At 39.9% G+C, this 20851-nt stretch overlaps 1 protein-coding gene across 1 annotated transcript in view; it reads left to right on the top strand.

The window, feature by feature from the left end:
- Positions 1-20851, top strand: part of DHX29 (DExH-box helicase 29) — a 302630-nt gene that overhangs the window by 98195 nt on the left and 183584 nt on the right. Inside the window, exons 7-8 of the mRNA XM_053701278.1 lie at positions 8089-8217; positions 14033-14159. Of these exons, the coding sequence (XP_053557253.1) occupies positions 8089-8217; positions 14033-14159 (256 nt within the window). The remainder of the gene's footprint in view (positions 1-8088; positions 8218-14032; positions 14160-20851) is intronic.

Genomic DNA, 20851 nt, shown 5'->3' with positions numbered 1-20851 from the left:
CCTCTTCTGGGTTAGTTCCGGTTTATCAGATTCCAATCAGACAATATAACCTTGGTGAATTACATCAACCATCAGGGGGGGACGAGAAGCTCACTAGCAATGAGGGAAGTGTCTCGGATTCTGGAGTGGGTGGAGGCCCACAGCTGTTCGCTGTCAGCGATCCACATTCCTGGTGTGGACAACTGGGAAGCAGATTTTCTCAGCAGACAATCCCTTCACCCGGGGGAATGGTCTCTCCATCCCGAAGTGTTTGCGGAGATATGCTACAGGTGGGGGATGCCGGAGATAGATCTCATGGCGTCTCGTCTCAATACCAAACTACCCAGATATGGGTCTAGGTCCAGGGATCCTCAGACGGAGCTAATAGATGCATTAGCGGTGCCTTGGAGGTTCAATCTAATCTACCTTTTTCCGCCATTACCACTCCTTCCTCAGGTAGTGGCCCGCATCAAGCAGGAGCAGGCGTCAGTGATACTGATTGCTCCATCGTGGCTGCGAAGGACGTGGTTCGCGGACCTAGTGAGGATGTCATCTTCTCCTCCATGGAAGTTACCTTGTCGCAGGAATCTGCTGGAACAAGGTCCTTTTGTTCATCAAAATCTAGATTCTCTGAGGCTGACTGCATGGAGATTTAACGCTTAGTCCTAATTATGAGAGGGTTTTCTGAGAGAGTTATTGATACTCTCATCTAAGCTCGTAAGCCAGTTACTCGTCGCATCTATCATAAGGTGTGGGGAACCTACTTATTCTGGTGTGAAGTGTGGTTTTCCTTGGCATAAGGTTGCCAGGATTCTGTTGTTTCTCCAGGATGGTCTGGAGAAGGGTCTTTCAGCCCATTCCCTGAGGGGACAGATTTTGGCCTTGTCTGTTTTACTCCACAAGAGGCTCTCTGAGCTTCCAGATGTTAAGTCTTTTGTTAAGGCTCTGATTAGGATCAGACCTATGTTCAGATCTTCGGCTGCCCCTTGGAGCCTGAATCTGGTTCTTAAAGTTTTGCAACGGGCTCCGTTTGAGCCTATGCATGAAATTGATATTAAATTGTTGTCCTGGAAAGTTCTCTTTCTACTGGCTATTGCCTCAGCACGCAGAGTATCTGAGATTGCCGCCTTGCAATGTGAGCCTCCTTAGCTGGAGTTTCATTCGGATAAGGCTGACCTACGTACTAAGTTAGGGTTTCTCCCTAAAGTTGTGTCAGACCGCAACATCAATCAGGAGATTGTGGTCCCTTCTTTGTGTCCTAATCCTTTTTCAAAGGAACGTTTTACTTCATAACTTGGACGTGGTTCGTGCCTTGAAGTTTTATCTTCAAGCTACTAAGGATTTTTGGTTGAGGAGTCTTATCCGGTTGGCCTATGAAACAGCGGGACATAGACCTCCTCAGAGAATTACGGCTCATTCTACTAGAGCAGTGGCTTCCTATTGGGCCTTTAAGATTGAGGCCTCTATGGATCAGATTTGTAAGGCGACTACTTGGTCCTCCTTACACACTTTTTCTAAATTCTACAAGTTTGATGTTTTTGTTTCAGCTGAAGCAGCCTTCGGTAGAAAGGTTTTGCAGGCTGTGGTGCCCTCAGATTAGGGTCTGTCTCTATTTTTGTCCCTCCCGTTATCATTCAGTGTCCTCTAGAGCTTGGGTATAAGTTTCTTAACGGTAAGGAATGAAGCAGTGAACTCTCCTTATATTAGATGAAAAATATAAATTATGCTTACCAGATAATTTCATTTCCTTCTGTATAAGGAGAGTCCACAGATCCCGCCCGTGTTTCTCCGATGGGCGGCCCCCTAAATTATGTGTTTTTCTTCTGGCACCCTTTATACCCTGATATTTCTCCTACTGTTCCTTGTTCCCTCGGCAGAATGACTGGGGGATATGGCAAGTGGGAGAGGTATTTAAAGGGACACTGTACCCAAATTTTTTCTTTTGTAATTCAGAAAGAGCATGACATTTTAAGCAACTTTCTAATTTACTCCTATTATCAATTTTTCTTTGTTCTCTTGCTATCATTATTTGAAAAAGAATGCATCTAAGCTTTTTTTTTTTGTTTCAGTACTTTGGACAGCACTTTTTTTATTGGTGGATGAATTTATCCACCAATCAGCAAGGACAACCCAGGTTGTTCACCAAAAATGGGCAGGCATCTAAACTTACATTCTTGCATTTCAAATAAAGATACCAAGAGAATGAAGAAAATTTGATAATAGGAGTAAATTAGAAAGTTGCTTAAAATGTCATGCTCAATCTGAATCACGAAATAAATTTTTTGGGTACAGTGTCCCTTTAAGCCTTTGGCTGGGGTGTCTGCCTCCTGGTGGCCAGGTTCAGTATATCCCAACAGTAAGGAATGAAGCCGTGGACTCTCCTTATAAGAAGAAAATGAAATTATCTGGTAAGCATAATTTATGTTTTTACATTGTTGAAAAGTAGGTAGGTAGGCTCTGGACTATTCACGTGAACGGAGTACTAGATGGCAGTAGTTTTTACACAAACTGATGGTATTTAGTGCTCCAGACATGTTATCTTACCTTTTTAGTTATGCTTTTCAACAAAGAATTCCATAAAAACAAAAACTTATTATTTTATTTATTTTCTAAATTGTATTCTCTTACCTCAATCATCAAAGGAAAGTATGGGTTCCATGTCTGTAATAAGTTGGAGAGCCAAAGCCTCTTTCTGTTTTGGCCATTGTGTTTGATAATAGAAAAACAAATATATCTGTAATGTGATCTCAGCAACAGCCGCACAATTAAATGAAAATCTGTAGCTGCTATCTGACTTGTTGTTCAGGGTTATATGATGCAGGGTAGTTTATGCAAAGCTGGGCAGAAGAAAGTTACACTTTAACTTGTATATATATTATATACATAAATACAGATACCTGTACTTATATGTAAATATTACATCTTAGCTCTAAAATGCAAAGAAATATAAAAAGGTGTAGAAATACCTGTATTTAAACTAAAGTTCAAGGCCTTGTGTTTGTATTATTTTATTCTCTCATGTTTGTTAAAGGGACAACATTTTTCTTTCATGATTTAGGTAGAACATACAATTTTAAACAACTTTCCAGTTTATTTCTATTATCACATTTGTTTCATTCTGTTGGTATCATTTGTTGAAGGAGCAGCAAAGCACTACTGGTTTCTAACTGAACACATGGGTGAGACAATGACAATCGGTATATAGTTTATATGCAGCCACCAATCAGCAGCTATAACCTAGGTTCTTTGCTGCTCCTAAGCTTACCTAGATACATCTTTCAACAAAGGATAACAAGAGAATGAAGCAAATTAAATAATAGAAGTAGATTGGAAAGTTGTTCAAAATTGTATGCTCTTTCTAAAGCATGAATGTCTAATTATGACTTTACTGTCCCTTTAAAGGGACACTGAACCCAAATTTTTCTTTTGTGATTCAGACAGAGCATGCAATTTTAAGCAACTTTCTAATTTACTCCTATTATCAATTTTTCTTTGTTCTCTTGCTATCTTTATTTGAAAAAGAAATTTCAGAACCTTGGACAGCACTTTATTATTGATGGATGAATTTATCCACCAATCAGCAAGAACAACCCAGGTTGTTCACCAAAATGGGCCGACATTTAAACTTACATTCTTGCTTTTCAAATAAAGATACCAAGAGAATGAAGAACATTTGCTGATAGGAGTAAATTAGAAAGTTGCTTAAAATTGCATGCTCTATCTGAATCACAAAAGAAAAAATTTAGGTTCAGTGTCCCTTTAAGGTTTTCTATGTTATAGCGCCATCTACTGGTTATATTCTTTATCTTTGTTTTATGACTCAGCTAAATTATCTGATATATAACTAATAATTAGGGCAAAATTTATTAAAACCTGAAAAAATGTGCTTAAAAAGTCATGATCATTTGCTTGACAGTTCGCAATGTGTGAAGTCAAGTGTCGCCAGTATTTATCAAAATTCTAGAGATATTTTCTAGGCAAAAGTTCTTTTTGTGGTGTCAAGCGAATGGCTGGTCTAGTTTTCTTGCGAACATATAGTTTTCACTTTATTTATCGATCTTTGTCCATTAGCATAACTTTAGCCACTGTATATGGTTTAATGTTTTTATCCTATTATAAGAGAATACATTAATCATGTGATTGTTTGTAACAATGTTATTTCTTATATACTGTATTAGTTATTTTTATTTTGCCCCATCTTTGGCGCTCTTTTATTGAGGAAGGTTGCCCGTTTATTATTGCTTATCTTTGTTCTTTTAAGTATACTTTTTTATGTGAGTGAATAGGGACAGGGGGGGGTCCTGCGGGGTTCTGTATCCCCAACTAAGAGTCCCAGCTTTTGTGTCATTGGATTCTGCACAGTTTGGGATTTACTAGGTAGTAGCCTATAGGTATATTTAAGTATTAGTCACTAACGGCTAGATTTAGAGTTTTGTCGGTAACGACCCGCGTAGCTAACGCTGGCTTTTTTCTGGCCGCACCTTTAAAATAACTCTGGTATTGAGAGTCCACAGAATGGCTGCGTTAGGCTCCAAAAAAGGAGCGTAGAGCATATTTAACGCAACAACCTAACACCTGCAAAAAAGCCGCGTTCAGCTCATAACGCAGCCCCATTGTTTCCTATGGGGAAACACTTCCTACGTCTGCACCTAACACTCTAACATGTACCCCGAGTCTAAACACCCCTAACCTTACACTTATTAACCTCTAATCTGCCGCCCCCGCTATCGCTGACCCCTGTATATTATTTTTAACCCCTAATCTGCCGCTCCGTAAACCGCCGCTACTTACATTATCCCTATGTACCCCTAATCTGCTGCCCCTAACACCGCCGACCCCTATATTATATTTATTAACCCCTAATCTGCCCCCCACAACGTCGCCTCCACCTGCCTACACTTATTAACCCCTAATCTGCCGAGCGGACAGCACCGCTATTATTATAAAGTTATTAACCCCTAATCCGCCTCACTAACCCTATAATAAATAGTATTAACCCCTAATCTGCCCTCCCTAACATCGCCGACACCTAACTTCAATTATTAACCCCTAATCTGCCAACTGGAGCTCACCGCTATTCTAATAAATGTATTAACCCCTAAAGCTAAGTCTAACCCTAACATTAACACCCCCCTAAGTTAAATATAATTTTAATCTAACGAAATTAATTAACTCTTATTAAATAAATTATTCCTATTTAAAGCTAAATACTTACCTGTAAAATAAATCCTAATATAGCTACAATATAAATTATAATGATATTATAGCTATTTTAGGATTAATATTTATTTAACAGGTAACTTTGTATTTATTTTAACCAGGTACAATAGCTATTAAATAGTTAAGAACTATTTAATAGCTAAAATAGTTAAAATAATTACAAATTTACCTGTAAAATAAATCCTAACCTAAGTTACAATTAAACCTAACACTACACTATCAATAAATTAATTAAATAAAATACCTATAATTATCTACAATTAAACCTAACACTACACTATCAATAAATAAATTAAATACAATTCCTACAAATAAATACAATGAAATAAACTAAAGTACAAAAAATAAAAAAGAACTAAGTTACAAAAAATAAAAAAATATTTACAAACATTAGAAATATATTACAACAATTTTAAACTAATTACACCTACTCTAAGCCCCCTAATAAAATAACAAAGCCCCCCAAAATAAAAAAATGCCCTACCCTATTCTAAATTACTAAAGTTCAAAGCTCTTTTACCTTACCAGCCCTGAACAGGGCCCTTTGCGGGGCATGCCCCAAGAAGTTCAGCTCTTTTGCCTGTAAAAAAAAACATACAATACCCCCCCCCCAACATTACAACCCACCACCCACATACCCCTAATCTAACCCAAACCCCCCTTAAATAAACCTAACACTAAGCCCCTGAAGATATCCCTACCTTGAGTCGTCTTCACCCAGCCGAATCAGAATCAAGTTCAATCCGATTGGCTGATCCAATCAGCCAATCAGATTGAGCTCGCATTCTATTGGCTGATCGGAACAGATGAAGACTTCTACCGGATGGAGGACCTCTTCTTGCTCCGCTTGGATGAAGAATTTGGCTCGGCTGGGTGAAGACGACTTTGGGTTAGATTAGGGGTATGTGGGTGGTGGGTTGTAATGTTGGGGGGGGGGGTATTGTATGTTTTTTTTTTACAGGCAAAAGAGCTGAACTTCTTGGGGCATGCCCTGCAAAGGGCCCTGTTCAGGGCTGGTAAGGTAAAAGAGCTTTGAACTTTAGTAATTTAGAATAGGGTAGGGCATTTTTTTATTTTGGGGGGCTTTGTTATTTTATTAGGGGGCTTAGAGTAGGTGTAATTAGTTTAAAATTGTTGTAATATGTTTCTAATGTTTGTAAATATTTTTTTATTTTTTGTAACTTAGTTCTTTTTTATTTTTTGTACTTTAGTTAGTTTATTTCATTGTATTTATTTGTAGGAATTGTATTTAATTTATTTATTGATAGTGATAGTGTAGTGTTAGGTTTAATTGTAGATAATTATAGGTATTTTATTTAATTAATTTATTGATAGTGTAGTGTTAGGTTTAATTGTAACTTAGGTTAGGATTTATTTTACAGGTAAATTTGTAATTATTTTAACTATTTTAGCTATTAAATAGTTCTTAACTATTTAATAGCTATTGTACCTGGTTAAAATAAATACAAAGTTACCTGTAAAATAAATATTAATCCTAAAATAGCTATAATATCATTATAATTTATATTGTAGCTATATTAGGATTTATTTTACAGGTAAGTATTTAGCTTTAAATAGGAATAATTTATTTAATAAGAGTAAATTAATTTCGTTAGATTAAAATTATATTTAACTTAGGGGGGGTGTTAGTGTTAGGGTTAGACTTAGCTTTAGGGGTTAATACATTTATTAGAATAGCGGTGAGCTCCAGTCGGCAGATTAGGGGTTAATAATTGAAGTTAGGTGTCGGCGATGTTAGGGAGGGCAGATTAGGGGTTAATACTATTTATTATAGGGTTAGTGAGGCGGATTAGGGGTTAATAACTTTATTATAGTAGCGGTGCGGTCCGCTCGGCAGATTAGGGGTTAATAAGTGTAGGCAGGTGGAGGCGACGTTGAGGGGGGCAGATTAGGGGTTAATAAATATAATATAGGGGTCGGCGGTGTTAGGGGCAGCAGATTAGGGGTACATAGCTATAATGTAGGTGGCGGCTCTTTGCGGTCGGCAGATTAGGGGTTAATTATTGTAGGTAGCTGGCTGCGACGTTGTGGGGGGCAGGTTAGGGGTTAATAAATATAATATAGGGGTCGGCGGTGTTAGGGGCAGCAGATTAGGGGTACATAGCTATAATGTAGGTGGCGGCTCTTTGCGGTCGGCAGATTAGGGGTTAATTATTGTAGGTAGCTGGCGGCAACGTTGTGGGGGGCAGGTTAGGGGTTAATAAATATAATATAGGGGTCGGCGGTGTTAGGGGCAGCAGATTAGGGGTACATAAGTATAACGTAGGTGGCGGTCGGCAGATTAGGGGTTAAAAAAATTTAATCGAGTGTCGGCGATGTGGGGGGGGCCTCGGTTTAGGGGTACATAGGTAGTTTATGGGTGTTAGTGTACTTTAGAGCACAGTAGTTAAGAGCTTTATGAACCGGCGTTAGCCCAGAAAGCTCTTAACTACTGACTTTTTTCTGCGGCTGGAGTTTTGTCGTTAGAGTTCTAAATCTCACTCCAGCCACGTCTCTAAATACCGGAGTTAGAAAGATCCCATTGAAAAGATAGGATACGCAATTGACGTAAGGGGATCTGCGGTATGGAAAAGTCGTGGCTGAAAAGTGAGCGTTAGACCCTTTTTTGAATGACTCCAAATACCGGCGGTAGCCTAAAACCAGCGTTAGGAGCCTCTAACGCTGGTTTTCACGGCTACCGCCAAACTCCAAATCTAGGCCTAAGTGACACAAATGTTCCTACAGGTAGGTAAAGGGGATAGCCGAAATAAAAGTGCTTTAGGTCACAGTGCCATCTGTTGGTTATATGTAGAAGTAGCAGGTTATTACATTTCCCGTGCAGTCTGAGACTGCGGCTATAAAATCTGCCTGTGTATCTTTATTTAATAGGATGGTAGTGGAAAAGATGAAACCCTGAGCATGAAAGAGTGGATTCTCCGCTATGCTGAGCAAGGAAGTGATGAGGATGAGAAAACGCCAGAGGATGCGAAAACACCAGAGGATGAGAAATTTGACCCGGTAAGTTGTGAAAATCCATTTATTAAATTCTTCTAATGGATACATTGATTTATTTTTTACATGAAACCTTTGTCAAGGTATGAAGCAGTGAGTACATATATTGTCAGCAAACAAGTTGTGCTTATTGGAGAATAAACTCTAAGACCCAGGAAGATTAACTGATTCAAACGGACATTAAAGTGAAGGTCCATTTTGATGAATTAGTGCCCGGTTTTTAATAAACCTATTAAAAACAAGGGCACTTTAATTCATCAAAATTGACATTTCACAGTTTTTTTCAAAAACGTACCTTTTAATCCTGACAGCCGCTGCCGCACTTCCTCCGCCCTTCGCAAGCCGTCTTCGCGGGTCCAAAATGACGAATCCGGCTTCCTCCAATCACAGCGTTGCATCAGGCCAAGATTCCCCCGGGGGGAAGCTGTGATTGGAGGAAGACTGATTCATCATTTCTGACGTCTGCAGAGGCTTCCGACAGCCGGGGGGAATCGCTGGAGCTGCTGCAAGGATGAAAAGGTAAGTTTTTGAAGAAAACAGTGAAATGTCAATTTTGATGAATTAAAGTGCCCTTGTTTTTAATAGGTTTATTAAAAACCAGGCACTAATTCATTAAAATGGACCTTCACTTTAAAGAGACATGAATATCAAAATTATGTTCTTTTTTTTTGTGATTAAAATACAAAAAAATCCAAGTTATCAAATTTGTTTAGTTCTCTGTATTTTTTGTTAAAGATCATACCTAGATATGGTTAGGAGTGAGCATATGTCCACTCTCAAGCAATATATACCATTTTTTTGTTTTTTTTGCAGCAATGTAATATATTGTTAAAGACACTCCTGCTTTATAGTGCCCAAGACATGTGCATGTACATAAGCCTACCTAGGTCTCTGTATATATTTAATATTTATCTGCAATTATGAGTTGCACTGAAAAAGATTTGCATACCAATAAATATCTACCCTTGAATTAAAGGGACAGTATACACTCATTTTCATATAAATGCATGTAATAGACACTACTATAAAAAATAAGATGTACAGATACTGATTAAAAATCCAGTATAAAACTGTTTAAAAACTTACTTGCAAGCTCTCAGTTTAGCTCTGTTGAAAAGGTAACTGAAAAGCCCACTGCAAGTGGGAAATAAGACACTCCCCCCTCCCCCTTCTTTTGCATATGAAAAGACCCTTTACACAAACAGGAGCAAGCTGGAGCAGGTAGCTGACGGTATTCACATAAAACTTTGGGGCTTGGTTAGGAGTCTGAAAATCAGAGCAATGTTATTTAAAAATAAGCAAAACTATACATTTAAAAAAAACAAAAAAACTTTATGGGCTATATAAATATATAAATAGATAATCTACAAAACATTTATGCAAAGAAAAAATGAGTGTATAATGTCCCTTTAAGTCATCCTCACTAATATGTTAATATATGTGTTGTTAATCATCCGAGGCATGTGCTTATGTCTTTATGACAAGCTGCAGAAGACCTATTAACAAGGTATTTACAATATGGGGCAGCATTTGGAAGGCACATGTAGGGATGGATTACAAGTGGAGCACATTCGGTCTTGCTCTAAGAATAACACACTATCTGCTGTGACCAAAGCACCTTAACATTGCTGAAACTGGTTTTAGTGCGCCCTATACTTTAAATGAGGGTAGCAATATACAATTTTAAACAACATTCCAATTTATTTCTATTATTTCATTTGTTTCATACTTCAGATATATTCAGCTTTGTTGAAGAAATAGCAATGCACCAGTGACGTGCAGTGACGTCAGCGGCTAGTGAGGCACTGACAATGATACGCACAAGAATCACACACACATATATATGTATACATGTGTGTGTATATATATATATATATATATATATATATATATATATATATATATATATATATATATATATATATATATATATATATATACATACATACATACACACACACATATGAATATCACTAAATTACTGGCACCAACAAATATTTTGCACCTGAAAAGAGTTAGTTATGTTCACCTACAGCACAGGGCTCATCAATTGTGACCCTCCAGAGGTTTTGGAACTAGATTTCCCAGCTGAAATGGTGGCTGAGCATTATGGGAAATAGCACATAACACAAGTACTGGACTCACACACACAGACCCACACACACTGAAATAGACCCACACACAAACAGATGCACACACAGAGACAGACCCCCAAACACAGACAGAAACACACACTCAGACAGACCCCCCACACACACAAAGACACACACAGGGACAGACCCACAAACACAGACCCCTACCAAACAGACACACACATGCACACACAGACCCACACAAACACACAGGTATACACACAGGGACAGACCCACACACCCCAAACACACACACAGAAACATCCACACAAATAAACACAGACCCACTCACACAGACCCCCAAACACACAGACATACAGTCACACAAACACAGACACACACACATCCACAGACAGACAAACCCACACACACAGATCTATACACACACAGACCCCCCCAAACCCACACAGACAGTAACACACACACACTGTACATATCAAGTGTTGTGTTCTGGCTCATGCAGGGATAAAGGAGGGGAGTTTTTAAAAAATAAAATAAAAACAGGAATAATTCAATATATAGTAAAAGATAAAGCACTACTAGTACCACTGAGCACTCTTCACTAAGTTCACTTGACTCAATGACAAACAGACTTGTATACTAAGCTTACAAATGCACACACAGTGTTTATAAAGAGCCATGTGCTTATTTATATTTAATATTTATATTTATTTTAAAAAGCATAGAGTTTAATGCAATTTGTAAATACTAAATATGCAAATCCAGTACTCATAACTCATGGAAATAGATAAATATTTGGGGTTAGAGATAAGAGATGTGGTTATTTTTAGGGTTTGGGATAAAGGCTAAGAAAAGTTTTGCAATCCATAATCAGCAGCAATTTTGCAAGCTACATTTCTGTGCTGATTTTCACTGTAATATCTTTACATTTTCTCCCTATTTCCAATAAGAACCAGAGCTACAAATCAGCAAATTCATTCTATTCCCCCAGAAAGGACAGGAATGACCCAGGCACAATGGGAAGACAATTCTTCTTTAACTTTAAATGTGAACTGCATGCATTAGTGATGTGCTGTGTGTGTTGCAATGCAAACTGACATGTGGAAATGTAATATGAGATTTATTCTACACAATAGCTAGCTGTGTAGGGAAGGCTTACAAAGGCAGGCAGAGTGCTCTTAATTTACAAGGTGCCAGAGCTACTGCATTCCATTGATAAGCAGTGTTCATTAAAATCCACAGGCATCAAAGAGGTTAACTAGTAATTGATAACACAGAAAATAGTGCACTCCCTAAATACATACATGCACCTTTTCAAGTAGAGATCCACAATCCAAGAGAAAACACAGGTTAGAGATAGAGTATTCTTACATAGCAAAGTAAGAAGAAGGGCACATTCCTTACATAGCAGCACTAAGCAGCAGGAGGATGACAGGCTCTTCCCTGAGAACGAAGGGGTTGTAAATGCAGGGCTGGGCTACTGAGGGAAGGATTTGATTTATAGGTGTTCTCTTATCAGGCAGCGTTCCCACTTGTCATATAACAGCTGCCGTTGTAGGCTGCATTTCCCCTCAGTTCTAAATCACTATATTGTGCTAAGGCAGCAGGCTCTGTTTGTTAGTTAGAGCCGTTACAGGAAAGTGCTGAGCTCAGTATATGGGATTGCCTGAGGTCCCTAGCCCCCTACTGACTTCACAACAGTGTGTGTCCACCGGCTGCAATATACTTTATTTCAGGATCATCTCTCCTCCTGGGCACTCTGTGTTGTTAAGCAAGTTCTCACTGCAGCAGTATGGCTATGTGATGATCGTGGCATGATGTTATTTTTTTCCTGATCTAAGGGACTGAAGATTCAGAATCATTAGCATTTCCCATTAGAAAATGCTAATGATTCTGAATCTTCAGTCCCTTAGATCAGGAAAAAAATAACATCATGTCACGATCATCACATAGCCATACTGCTGCAGTGAGAACTTGCTTAACAACACAGAGTGCCCAGGAGGAGAGATGATCCTGAAATAAAGTATATTGCAGCCGGTGGACACACATTCTTCTGAGTGACTGCTCTAGTCTGTTGGCCTGGCTGAGAGGGTATGCGAGTGACTGTGAGTGTGTATAGCATGGGGGGGGAGGGGATTGGGGAATAGACCTTGATGACCCAAATAAACTGTTATTACTTACCGGTCTGTTTACTCTGACACCGGTCTCTCAGACAGTCCACTCTCTTGCTGCAGCTCCCCCTGCTTTCCCGCCAACAGCCGTCCCAGTCACTGCTTCAAACAAGCCCGGCCGGCACGCCTCCCTAGCAGCACTGATGCTGATTGGCTGTGGTCACCTCCATCTCATAGCGGCGGTTAAGAGAACCGCCTCTATTGGAGAGAGGCATGGGCCCGGTGAGACACCACTGGGTGGCGCTAGCTCATAGTGAGCACTAAACAGTAGCTAGCATCCATGTTGCGCAATTAATGGAGGGCAGCGGAGCAGCTCACTGCCTCTTAATTGCGCAACATGGATGGGAATGGATGGTATTGCATCTGTGGAGCCGGCAAGGGGGGGGGGTATTGTAGCTGGGGGGGGCGTGGTCACAAAATGTACAAAAAAAATTACACAAACTTTTTTTATTTTTTTTAATCATAAATAAAAACTTCTTTTTCTGATTGGACAGGGTAGGCACTGCCTCCCTTGCCTCCTATTACTGCACGTCACTGCAATGCACATGGGTGAGCCAATCATACGAGGCATCAATGTGCAGCCACCAATCAGCAGCTACTGAGCCTATTTAGATATGCTTTTCAAAGAATATCAAGAGAATGAAGCAAATTAGTAAATAGAAGTAACTTGTAAAGTTGTTTAAAAATGCATACTCTTTCTAAATCATGAAAGAAAAAACTTGTTTCATGTCCATTTAAGCACAAGTTTCTTTTAAGAATTTATATCCAGTAGAGAGGTAAAAACATTAAATAGATGACAATGTGCAGATGTTCTCAGGTCAGAATGAGGCGGACAGAATTAAAGGGACATGTTATTTTTCAGTATTAGACTTGTTACCTTATGTAAGATACCACTACATACTGCACCTTATACTGTTACATGCTGCATAGTGCTTGCTTAGAGGAATGCAAGATCTCATTCTTATTGGCCACAGTAAAGGAGATCAGATGTAACTAGCGCTGTTGATTGGATCAGTGTCAGTTTCTGCTCAGGATCAGCAGTTCTCTGGGTCAATAGTCTTAAAATTACATGTTCTAGCAAATAAGAATGCAATTTTATGACTATTATGGCCCTTTAAATTAAAGGGACATGAAACCCCCAAAATTTCTTTCATTATTCAGATAGAGAATACAATTTTAAACCATTTTCTAATTTACTTCTATTATTTAGTTTGCTTCCTTCTCTTGTTATCCTTTGCTGAAAGTTTTATCTAGGCAAGCTCATGAGCAGCAAAGAGCCTAGGTTCTAACTGCTGATTGGTCGCTGCATATAAATACCGATTTTCATTGGCTCACTCATGTGTTCAGTTAGAAACCAGTAGTGCATTGCTGCTCCTTCAACAAATGATACCAAGAGAATAAAACAAATTAGATAATAGAAGTAAATTAGAAAGTTGTTTAAAATTGTATTCTCTATTTGAATCATTAAAGACATTTTTTGGGTTTCATGTCCCTTTAAGCACAACGTTGTTTTAAAAATATTTTTATTTAATATTTTTGTTATTGTTTTTCCAACAGAATGAAAGATACCTGGAGCTTACAGCCAAGATGCTGGATGCCAAGTCGCAAGCAGCTGCCACCAAACAGGATAAAAACAAAGTATCTCAGAAGGAGGCTCAGGACATAATACGGGCATTACAGCAAGGTGTTTAATACAAGAAATCTCTAATTTCTCTGGCAATTGGCAACCTCAGACTACTGTTCTTTGGTAGCAAGGAAGTATAGTGGAGTTATCCTGCCTTGTATATGATACTGCACAAGATACTGCATAGGGCTCCAAGATACATGAACAGAATCATCTGCTTATTGCCAGTCTTTGGTCACTTCACAGTTATTAAATAATGCACATTTATCCATTTTTATATATTTTATATCTTTTACATTTTCTTAAGAATTCATCTTTTTTTTTTTTTTTTTTTTTTTTTTTACTAGTGTTTTTTTTTTTTAAAATATGAAAGAAAGAAAAAAGTATTTAAGAAAATTCTCGGCTCTCCTTTAAAGCACAAATTAAGATTATCTTCATTTAAAGGAGACCATACAGAAACCAAAAGCCTGAAATCTTTTCAGTAGTTTTTAAGACTCCTTCACTTCCTCCCACAATATTCTTTTTTGTTATGTCCCCTGGACAGACTGCTACCCATTACTTTCCAGGCATTATGTGATCTGCATCTGTCTCATGAGCTTGGCAAGCTTATTACACACTGCTCTTCTGTCTCATGAGCTTGGCAAGCTTATTACACACTGCTCTTCTGTCTCATGAGCTTGGCAAGCTTATTACACACTGCTCTTCTGTCTCATGAGCTTGGCAAGCTTATTACACACTGCTCTTCTGTCTCATGAGCTTTGCAAGCTTATTACATATTGCTCTTCTGTCTCATGAGCTTGGCAAGCTTATTACACACTGCTCTTCTGTCTCATGAGCTTGGCAAGCTTATTACACACTGCTCTTCTGTCTCATGCAGTTGGCAAGCTTATTACATACTGCTCTTCTGTCTCATGAGCTTGGCAAGCTTATTACACACTGTTCTTCTGTCTCATGAGCTTGGCAAGCTTATTACACACTGTTCTTCTGTCTCATGCAGTTGGGAAGCTTATTACAAACTGCTCTTCTGTCTCATGAGCTTGGCAAGCTTATTACACACTGCTCTTCTGTCTCATGCAGCTTGGCAAGCTTATTACAAACTGCTCCTCTGTCTCATGCAGCTTGGCAAGCTTATTACACACTACTCTTCTGTCTCATGCAGCTTGGCAAGCTTATTACATACTGCTCTTCTGTCTCATGCAGTTGGCAAGCTTATTACATACTGCTCTTCTGTCTCATGCAGTTGGCAAGCTTATTACATACTGCTATTCTGTCTCATGAGCTTAGCAAGCTTATTACATAATGCTCTTCTGTCTCATGCAGTTGGCAAGCTTATTACACACTGCTCTTCTGTCTCATGCAGTTGGCAAGCTTATTACATACTGCTCTTCTGTCTCATGCAGTTGGCAAGCTTATTACACACTGCTCTTCTGTCTCATGAGCTTGGCAAGCTTATTACACACTGCTCTTCTGTCTCATGAGCTTGGCAAGCTTATTACACACTGCTCTTCTGTCTCATGCAGCTTGGCAAGCTTATTACACACTGCTGTCCTGTCTCTTGAGCTTGGCAAGCTTATTACACACTGCTCTTCTGTCTCATGAACTTGGCAAGCTTATTACACACTGCTCTTCTGTCTGATGAGCTTGGCAAGCTTATTAGACACTGCTCTTCTGTCTCATGAGCTTGGCAAGCTTATTACATACTGCTCTTCTGTCTCATGAGCTTGGCAAGCTTATTACAAACTGCTCTTCTGTCTCATGAGCTTGGCAAGCTTATTACAAACTGCTCTTCTGTCTCATGAGCTTGGCAAGCTTATTACACACTGCTCTTCTGTCTCATGCAGCTTGGCAAGCTTATTACATACTGCTCTTCTGTCTCATGCAGCTTGGCAAGCTTATTACATACTACTCTTCTGTCTCATGCAGCTTGGCAAGCTTATTACATACTGCTCTTCTGTCTCATGCAGTTGGCAAGCTTATTACATACTGCTCTTCTGTCTCATGCAGCTTGGCAAGCTTATTACATACTACTCTTCTGTCTCATGCAGCTTGGCAAGCTTATTACATACTGCTCTTCTGTCTCATGCAGTTGGCAAGCTTATTACATACTGCTCTTCTGTCTCATGAGCTTAGCAAGCTTATTACATACTGCTCTTCTGTCTCATGCAGTTGGCAAGCTTATTACACACTGCTCTTCTGTCTCATGCAGTTGGCAAGCTTATTACATACTGCTCTTCTGTTGCATGAGCTTAGCAAGCTTATTACATACTGCTCTTCTGTCTCATGCAGTTGGCAAGCTTATTATCTTCTGTCTCATGCAGTTGGCAAGCTTATTACACACTGCTCTTCTGTCTCATGAGCTTGGCAAGCTTATTACACACTGCTCTTCTGTCTCATGAGCTTGGCAAGCTTATTACATACTGCTCTTCTGTCTCATGCAGTTGGCAAGCTTATTACACACTGCTCTTCTGTCTCATGAGCTTGGCAAGCTTATTACATACTGCTCTTCTGTCTCATGCAGTTGGCAAGCTTATTACATACTGCTCTTCTGTCTCATGCAGTTGGCAAGCTTATTACAAACTGCTCTTCTGTCTCATGAGCTTAGCAAGCTTATTACACACTGCTCTTCTGTCTGATACAGCTTGGCAAGCTTATTACACACTGCTCTTCTGTCTCATGCAGCTTGGCAAGCTTATTACATACTGCTCTTCTGTCTCATGAGCTTGGCAAGCTTATTACACACTGCTCTTCTGTCTCATGCAGCTTGGCAAGCTTATTACACACTGCTGTTCTGTCTCATGAGCTTGGCAAGCTTATTACACACTGCTGTTCTGTCTCATGAGCTTGGCAAGCTTATTACACACTGCTGTCCTGTCTCTTGAGCTTGGCAAGCTTATTACACACTGCTCTTCTGTCTCATGAACTTGGCAAGCTTATTACACACTGCTCTTCTGTCTGATGAGCTTGGCAAGCTTATTACACACTGCTCTTCTGTCTCATGAGCTTGGCAAGCTTATTACATACTGCTCTTCTGTCTCATGAGCTTGGCAAGCTTATTACAAACTGCTCTTCTGTCTCATGAGCTTGGCAAGCTTATTACACACTGCTCTTCTGTCTCATGCAGCTTGGCAAGCTTATTACATACTGCTCTTCTGTCTCATGCAGTTGGCAAGCTTATTACAAACTGCTCTTCTGTCTCATGAGCTTAGCAAGCTTATTACACACTGCTCTTCTGTCTCATGCAGCTTGACAAGCTTATTACATACTGCTCTTCTGTTTCATGCAGCTTGGCAAGCTTATTACATACTACTCTTCTGTCTCATGCAGCTTGGCAAGCTTATTACATACTGCTCTTCTGTCTCATGCAGTTGGCAAGCTTATTACATACTGCTCTTCTGTCTCATGCAGCTTGGCAAGCTTATTACATACTACTCTTCTGTCTCATGCAGCTTGGCAAGCTTATTACATACTGCTCTTCTGTCTCATGCAGTTGGCAAGCTTATTACATACTGCTCTTCTGTCTCATGCAGCTTGGCAAGCTTATTACATACTACTCTTCTGTCTCATGCAGCTTGGCAAGCTTATTACATACTGCTCTTCTGTCTCATGCAGTTGGCAAGCTTATTACATACTGCTATTCTGTCTCATGAGCTTAGCAAGCTTATTACATAATGCTCTTCTGTCTCATGCAGTTGGCAAGCTTATTACACACTGCTCTTCTGTCTCATGCAGTTGGCAAGCTTATTACATACTGCTCTTCTGTCTCATGCAGTTGGCAAGCTTATTACACACTGCTCTTCTGTCTCATGAGCTTGGCAAGCTTATTACACACTGCTCTTCTGTCTCATGAGCTTGGCAAGCTTATTACACACTGCTCTTCTGTCTCATGCAGCTTGGCAAGCTTATTACACACTGCTGTCCTGTCTCTTGAGCTTGGCAAGCTTATTACACACTGCTCTTCTGTCTCATGAACTTGGCAAGCTTATTACACACTGCTCTTCTGTCTGATGAGCTTGGCAAGCTTATTAGACACTGCTCTTCTGTCTCATGAGCTTGGCAAGCTTATTACATACTGCTCTTCTGTCTCATGAGCTTGGCAAGCTTATTACAAACTGCTCTTCTGTCTCATGAGCTTGGCAAGCTTATTACAAACTGCTCTTCTGTCTCATGAGCTTGGCAAGCTTATTACACACTGCTCTTCTGTCTCATGCAGCTTGGCAAGCTTATTACATACTGCTCTTCTGTCTCATGCAGCTTGGCAAGCTTATTACATACTACTCTTCTGTCTCATGCAGCTTGGCAAGCTTATTACATACTGCTCTTCTGTCTCATGCAGTTGGCAAGCTTATTACATACTGCTCTTCTGTCTCATGCAGCTTGGCAAGCTTATTACATACTACTCTTCTGTCTCATGCAGCTTGGCAAGCTTATTACATACTGCTCTTCTGTCTCATGCAGTTGGCAAGCTTATTACATACTGCTCTTCTGTCTCATGAGCTTAGCAAGCTTATTACATACTGCTCTTCTGTCTCATGCAGTTGGCAAGCTTATTACACACTGCTCTTCTGTCTCATGCAGTTGGCAAGCTTATTACATACTGCTCTTCTGTTGCATGAGCTTAGCAAGCTTATTACATACTGCTCTTCTGTCTCATGCAGTTGGCAAGCTTATTATCTTCTGTCTCATGCAGTTGGCAAGCTTATTACACACTGCTCTTCTGTCTCATGAGCTTGGCAAGCTTATTACACACTGCTCTTCTGTCTCATGAGCTTGGCAAGCTTATTACATACTGCTCTTCTGTCTCATGCAGTTGGCAAGCTTATTACACACTGCTCTTCTGTCTCATGAGCTTGGCAAGCTTATTACATACTGCTCTTCTGTCTCATGCAGTTGGCAAGCTTATTACATACTGCTCTTCTGTCTCATGCAGTTGGCAAGCTTATTACAAACTGCTCTTCTGTCTCATGAGCTTAGCAAGCTTATTACACACTGCTCTTCTGTCTCATACAGCTTGGCAAGCTTATTACACACTGCTCTTCTGTCTCATGCAGCTTGGCAAGCTTATTACATACTGCTCTTCTGTCTCATGAGCTTGGCAAGCTTATTACACACTGCTCTTCTGTCTCATGCAGCTTGGCAAGCTTATTACACACTGCTGTTCTGTCTCATGAGCTTGGCAAGCTTATTACACACTGCTGTTCTGTCTCATGAGCTTGGCAAGCTTATTACACACTGCTGTCCTGTCTCTTGAGCTTGGCAAGCTTATTACACACTGCTCTTCTGTCTCATGAACTTGGCAAGCTTATTACACACTGCTCTTCTGTCTGATGAGCTTGGCAAGCTTATTACACACTGCTCTTCTGTCTCATGAGCTTGGCAAGCTTATTACATACTGCTCTTCTGTCTCATGAGCTTGGCAAGCTTATTACAAACTGCTCTTCTGTCTCATGAGCTTGGCAAGCTTATTACACACTGCTCTTCTGTCTCATGCAGCTTGGCAAGCTTATTACATACTGCTCTTCTGTCTCATGCAGTTGGCAAGCTTATTACAAACTGCTCTTCTGTCTCATGAGCTTAGCAAGCTTATTACACACTGCTCTTCTGTCTCATGCAGCTTGACAAGCTTATTACATACTGCTCTTCTGTTTCATGCAGCTTGGCAAGCTTATTACATACTACTCTTCTGTCTCATGCAGCTTGGCAAGCTTATTACATACTGCTCTTCTGTCTCATGCAGTTGGCAAGCTTATTACATACTGCTCTTCTGTCTCATGCAGCTTGGCAAGCTTATTACATACTACTCTTCTGTCTCATGCAGCTTGGCAAGCTTATTACATACTGCTCTTCTGTCTCATGCAGTTGGCAAGCTTATTACATACTGCTCTTCTGTCTCATGAGCTTAGCAAGCTTATTACATACTGCTCTTCTGTCTCATGCAGTTGGCAAGCTTATTACACACTGCTCTTCTGTCTCATGCAGTTGGCAAGCTTATTACATACTGCTCTTCTGTTGCATGAGCTTAGCAAGCTTATTACATACTGCTCTTCTGTCTCATGCAGTTGGCAAGCTTATTATCTTCTGTCTCATGCAGTTGGCAAGCTTATTACACACTGCTCTTCTGTCTCATGCAGTTGGCAAGCTTATTACACACTGCTCTTCTGTCTCATGAGCTTGGCAAGCTTATTACATACTGCTCTTCTGTCTCATGAGCTTGGCAAGCTTATTACACACTGCTCTTCTGTCTCATGAGCTTAGCAAGCTTATTACACACCGCTCTTCTGTCTCATGCAGCTTGACAAGCTTATTACATACTGCTCTTCTGTCTCATGCAGCTTGGCAAGCTTATTACATACTACTCTTCTGTCTCATGCAGCTTGGCAAGCTTATTACATACTGCTCTTCTGTCTCATGCAGTTGGCAAGCTTATTACATACTGCTCTTCTGTCTCATGCAGCTTGGCAAGCTTATTACATACTACTCTTCTGTCTCATGCAGCTTGGCAAGCTTATTACATACTGCTCTTCTGTCTCATGCAGTTGGCAAGCTTATTACATACTGCTCTTCTGTCTCATGAGCTTAGCAAGCTTATTACATACTGCTCTTCTGTCTCATGCAGTTGGCAAGCTTATTAAACACTGCTCTTCTGTCTCATGCAGTTGGCAAGCTTATTACATACTGCTCTTCTGTTGCATGAGCTTAGCAAGCTTATTACATACTGCTCTTCTGTCTCATGCAGTTGGCATGCTTATTATCTT

This window comes from Bombina bombina, chromosome 2, assembly GCF_027579735.1.
Source record: "Bombina bombina isolate aBomBom1 chromosome 2, aBomBom1.pri, whole genome shotgun sequence".
NCBI lineage: Eukaryota > Metazoa > Chordata > Amphibia > Anura > Bombinatoridae > Bombina > Bombina bombina.
The sequence above is the reverse complement of the archived record's forward strand: the minus strand, read 5'-3'. Positions and strand labels throughout refer to the sequence as shown.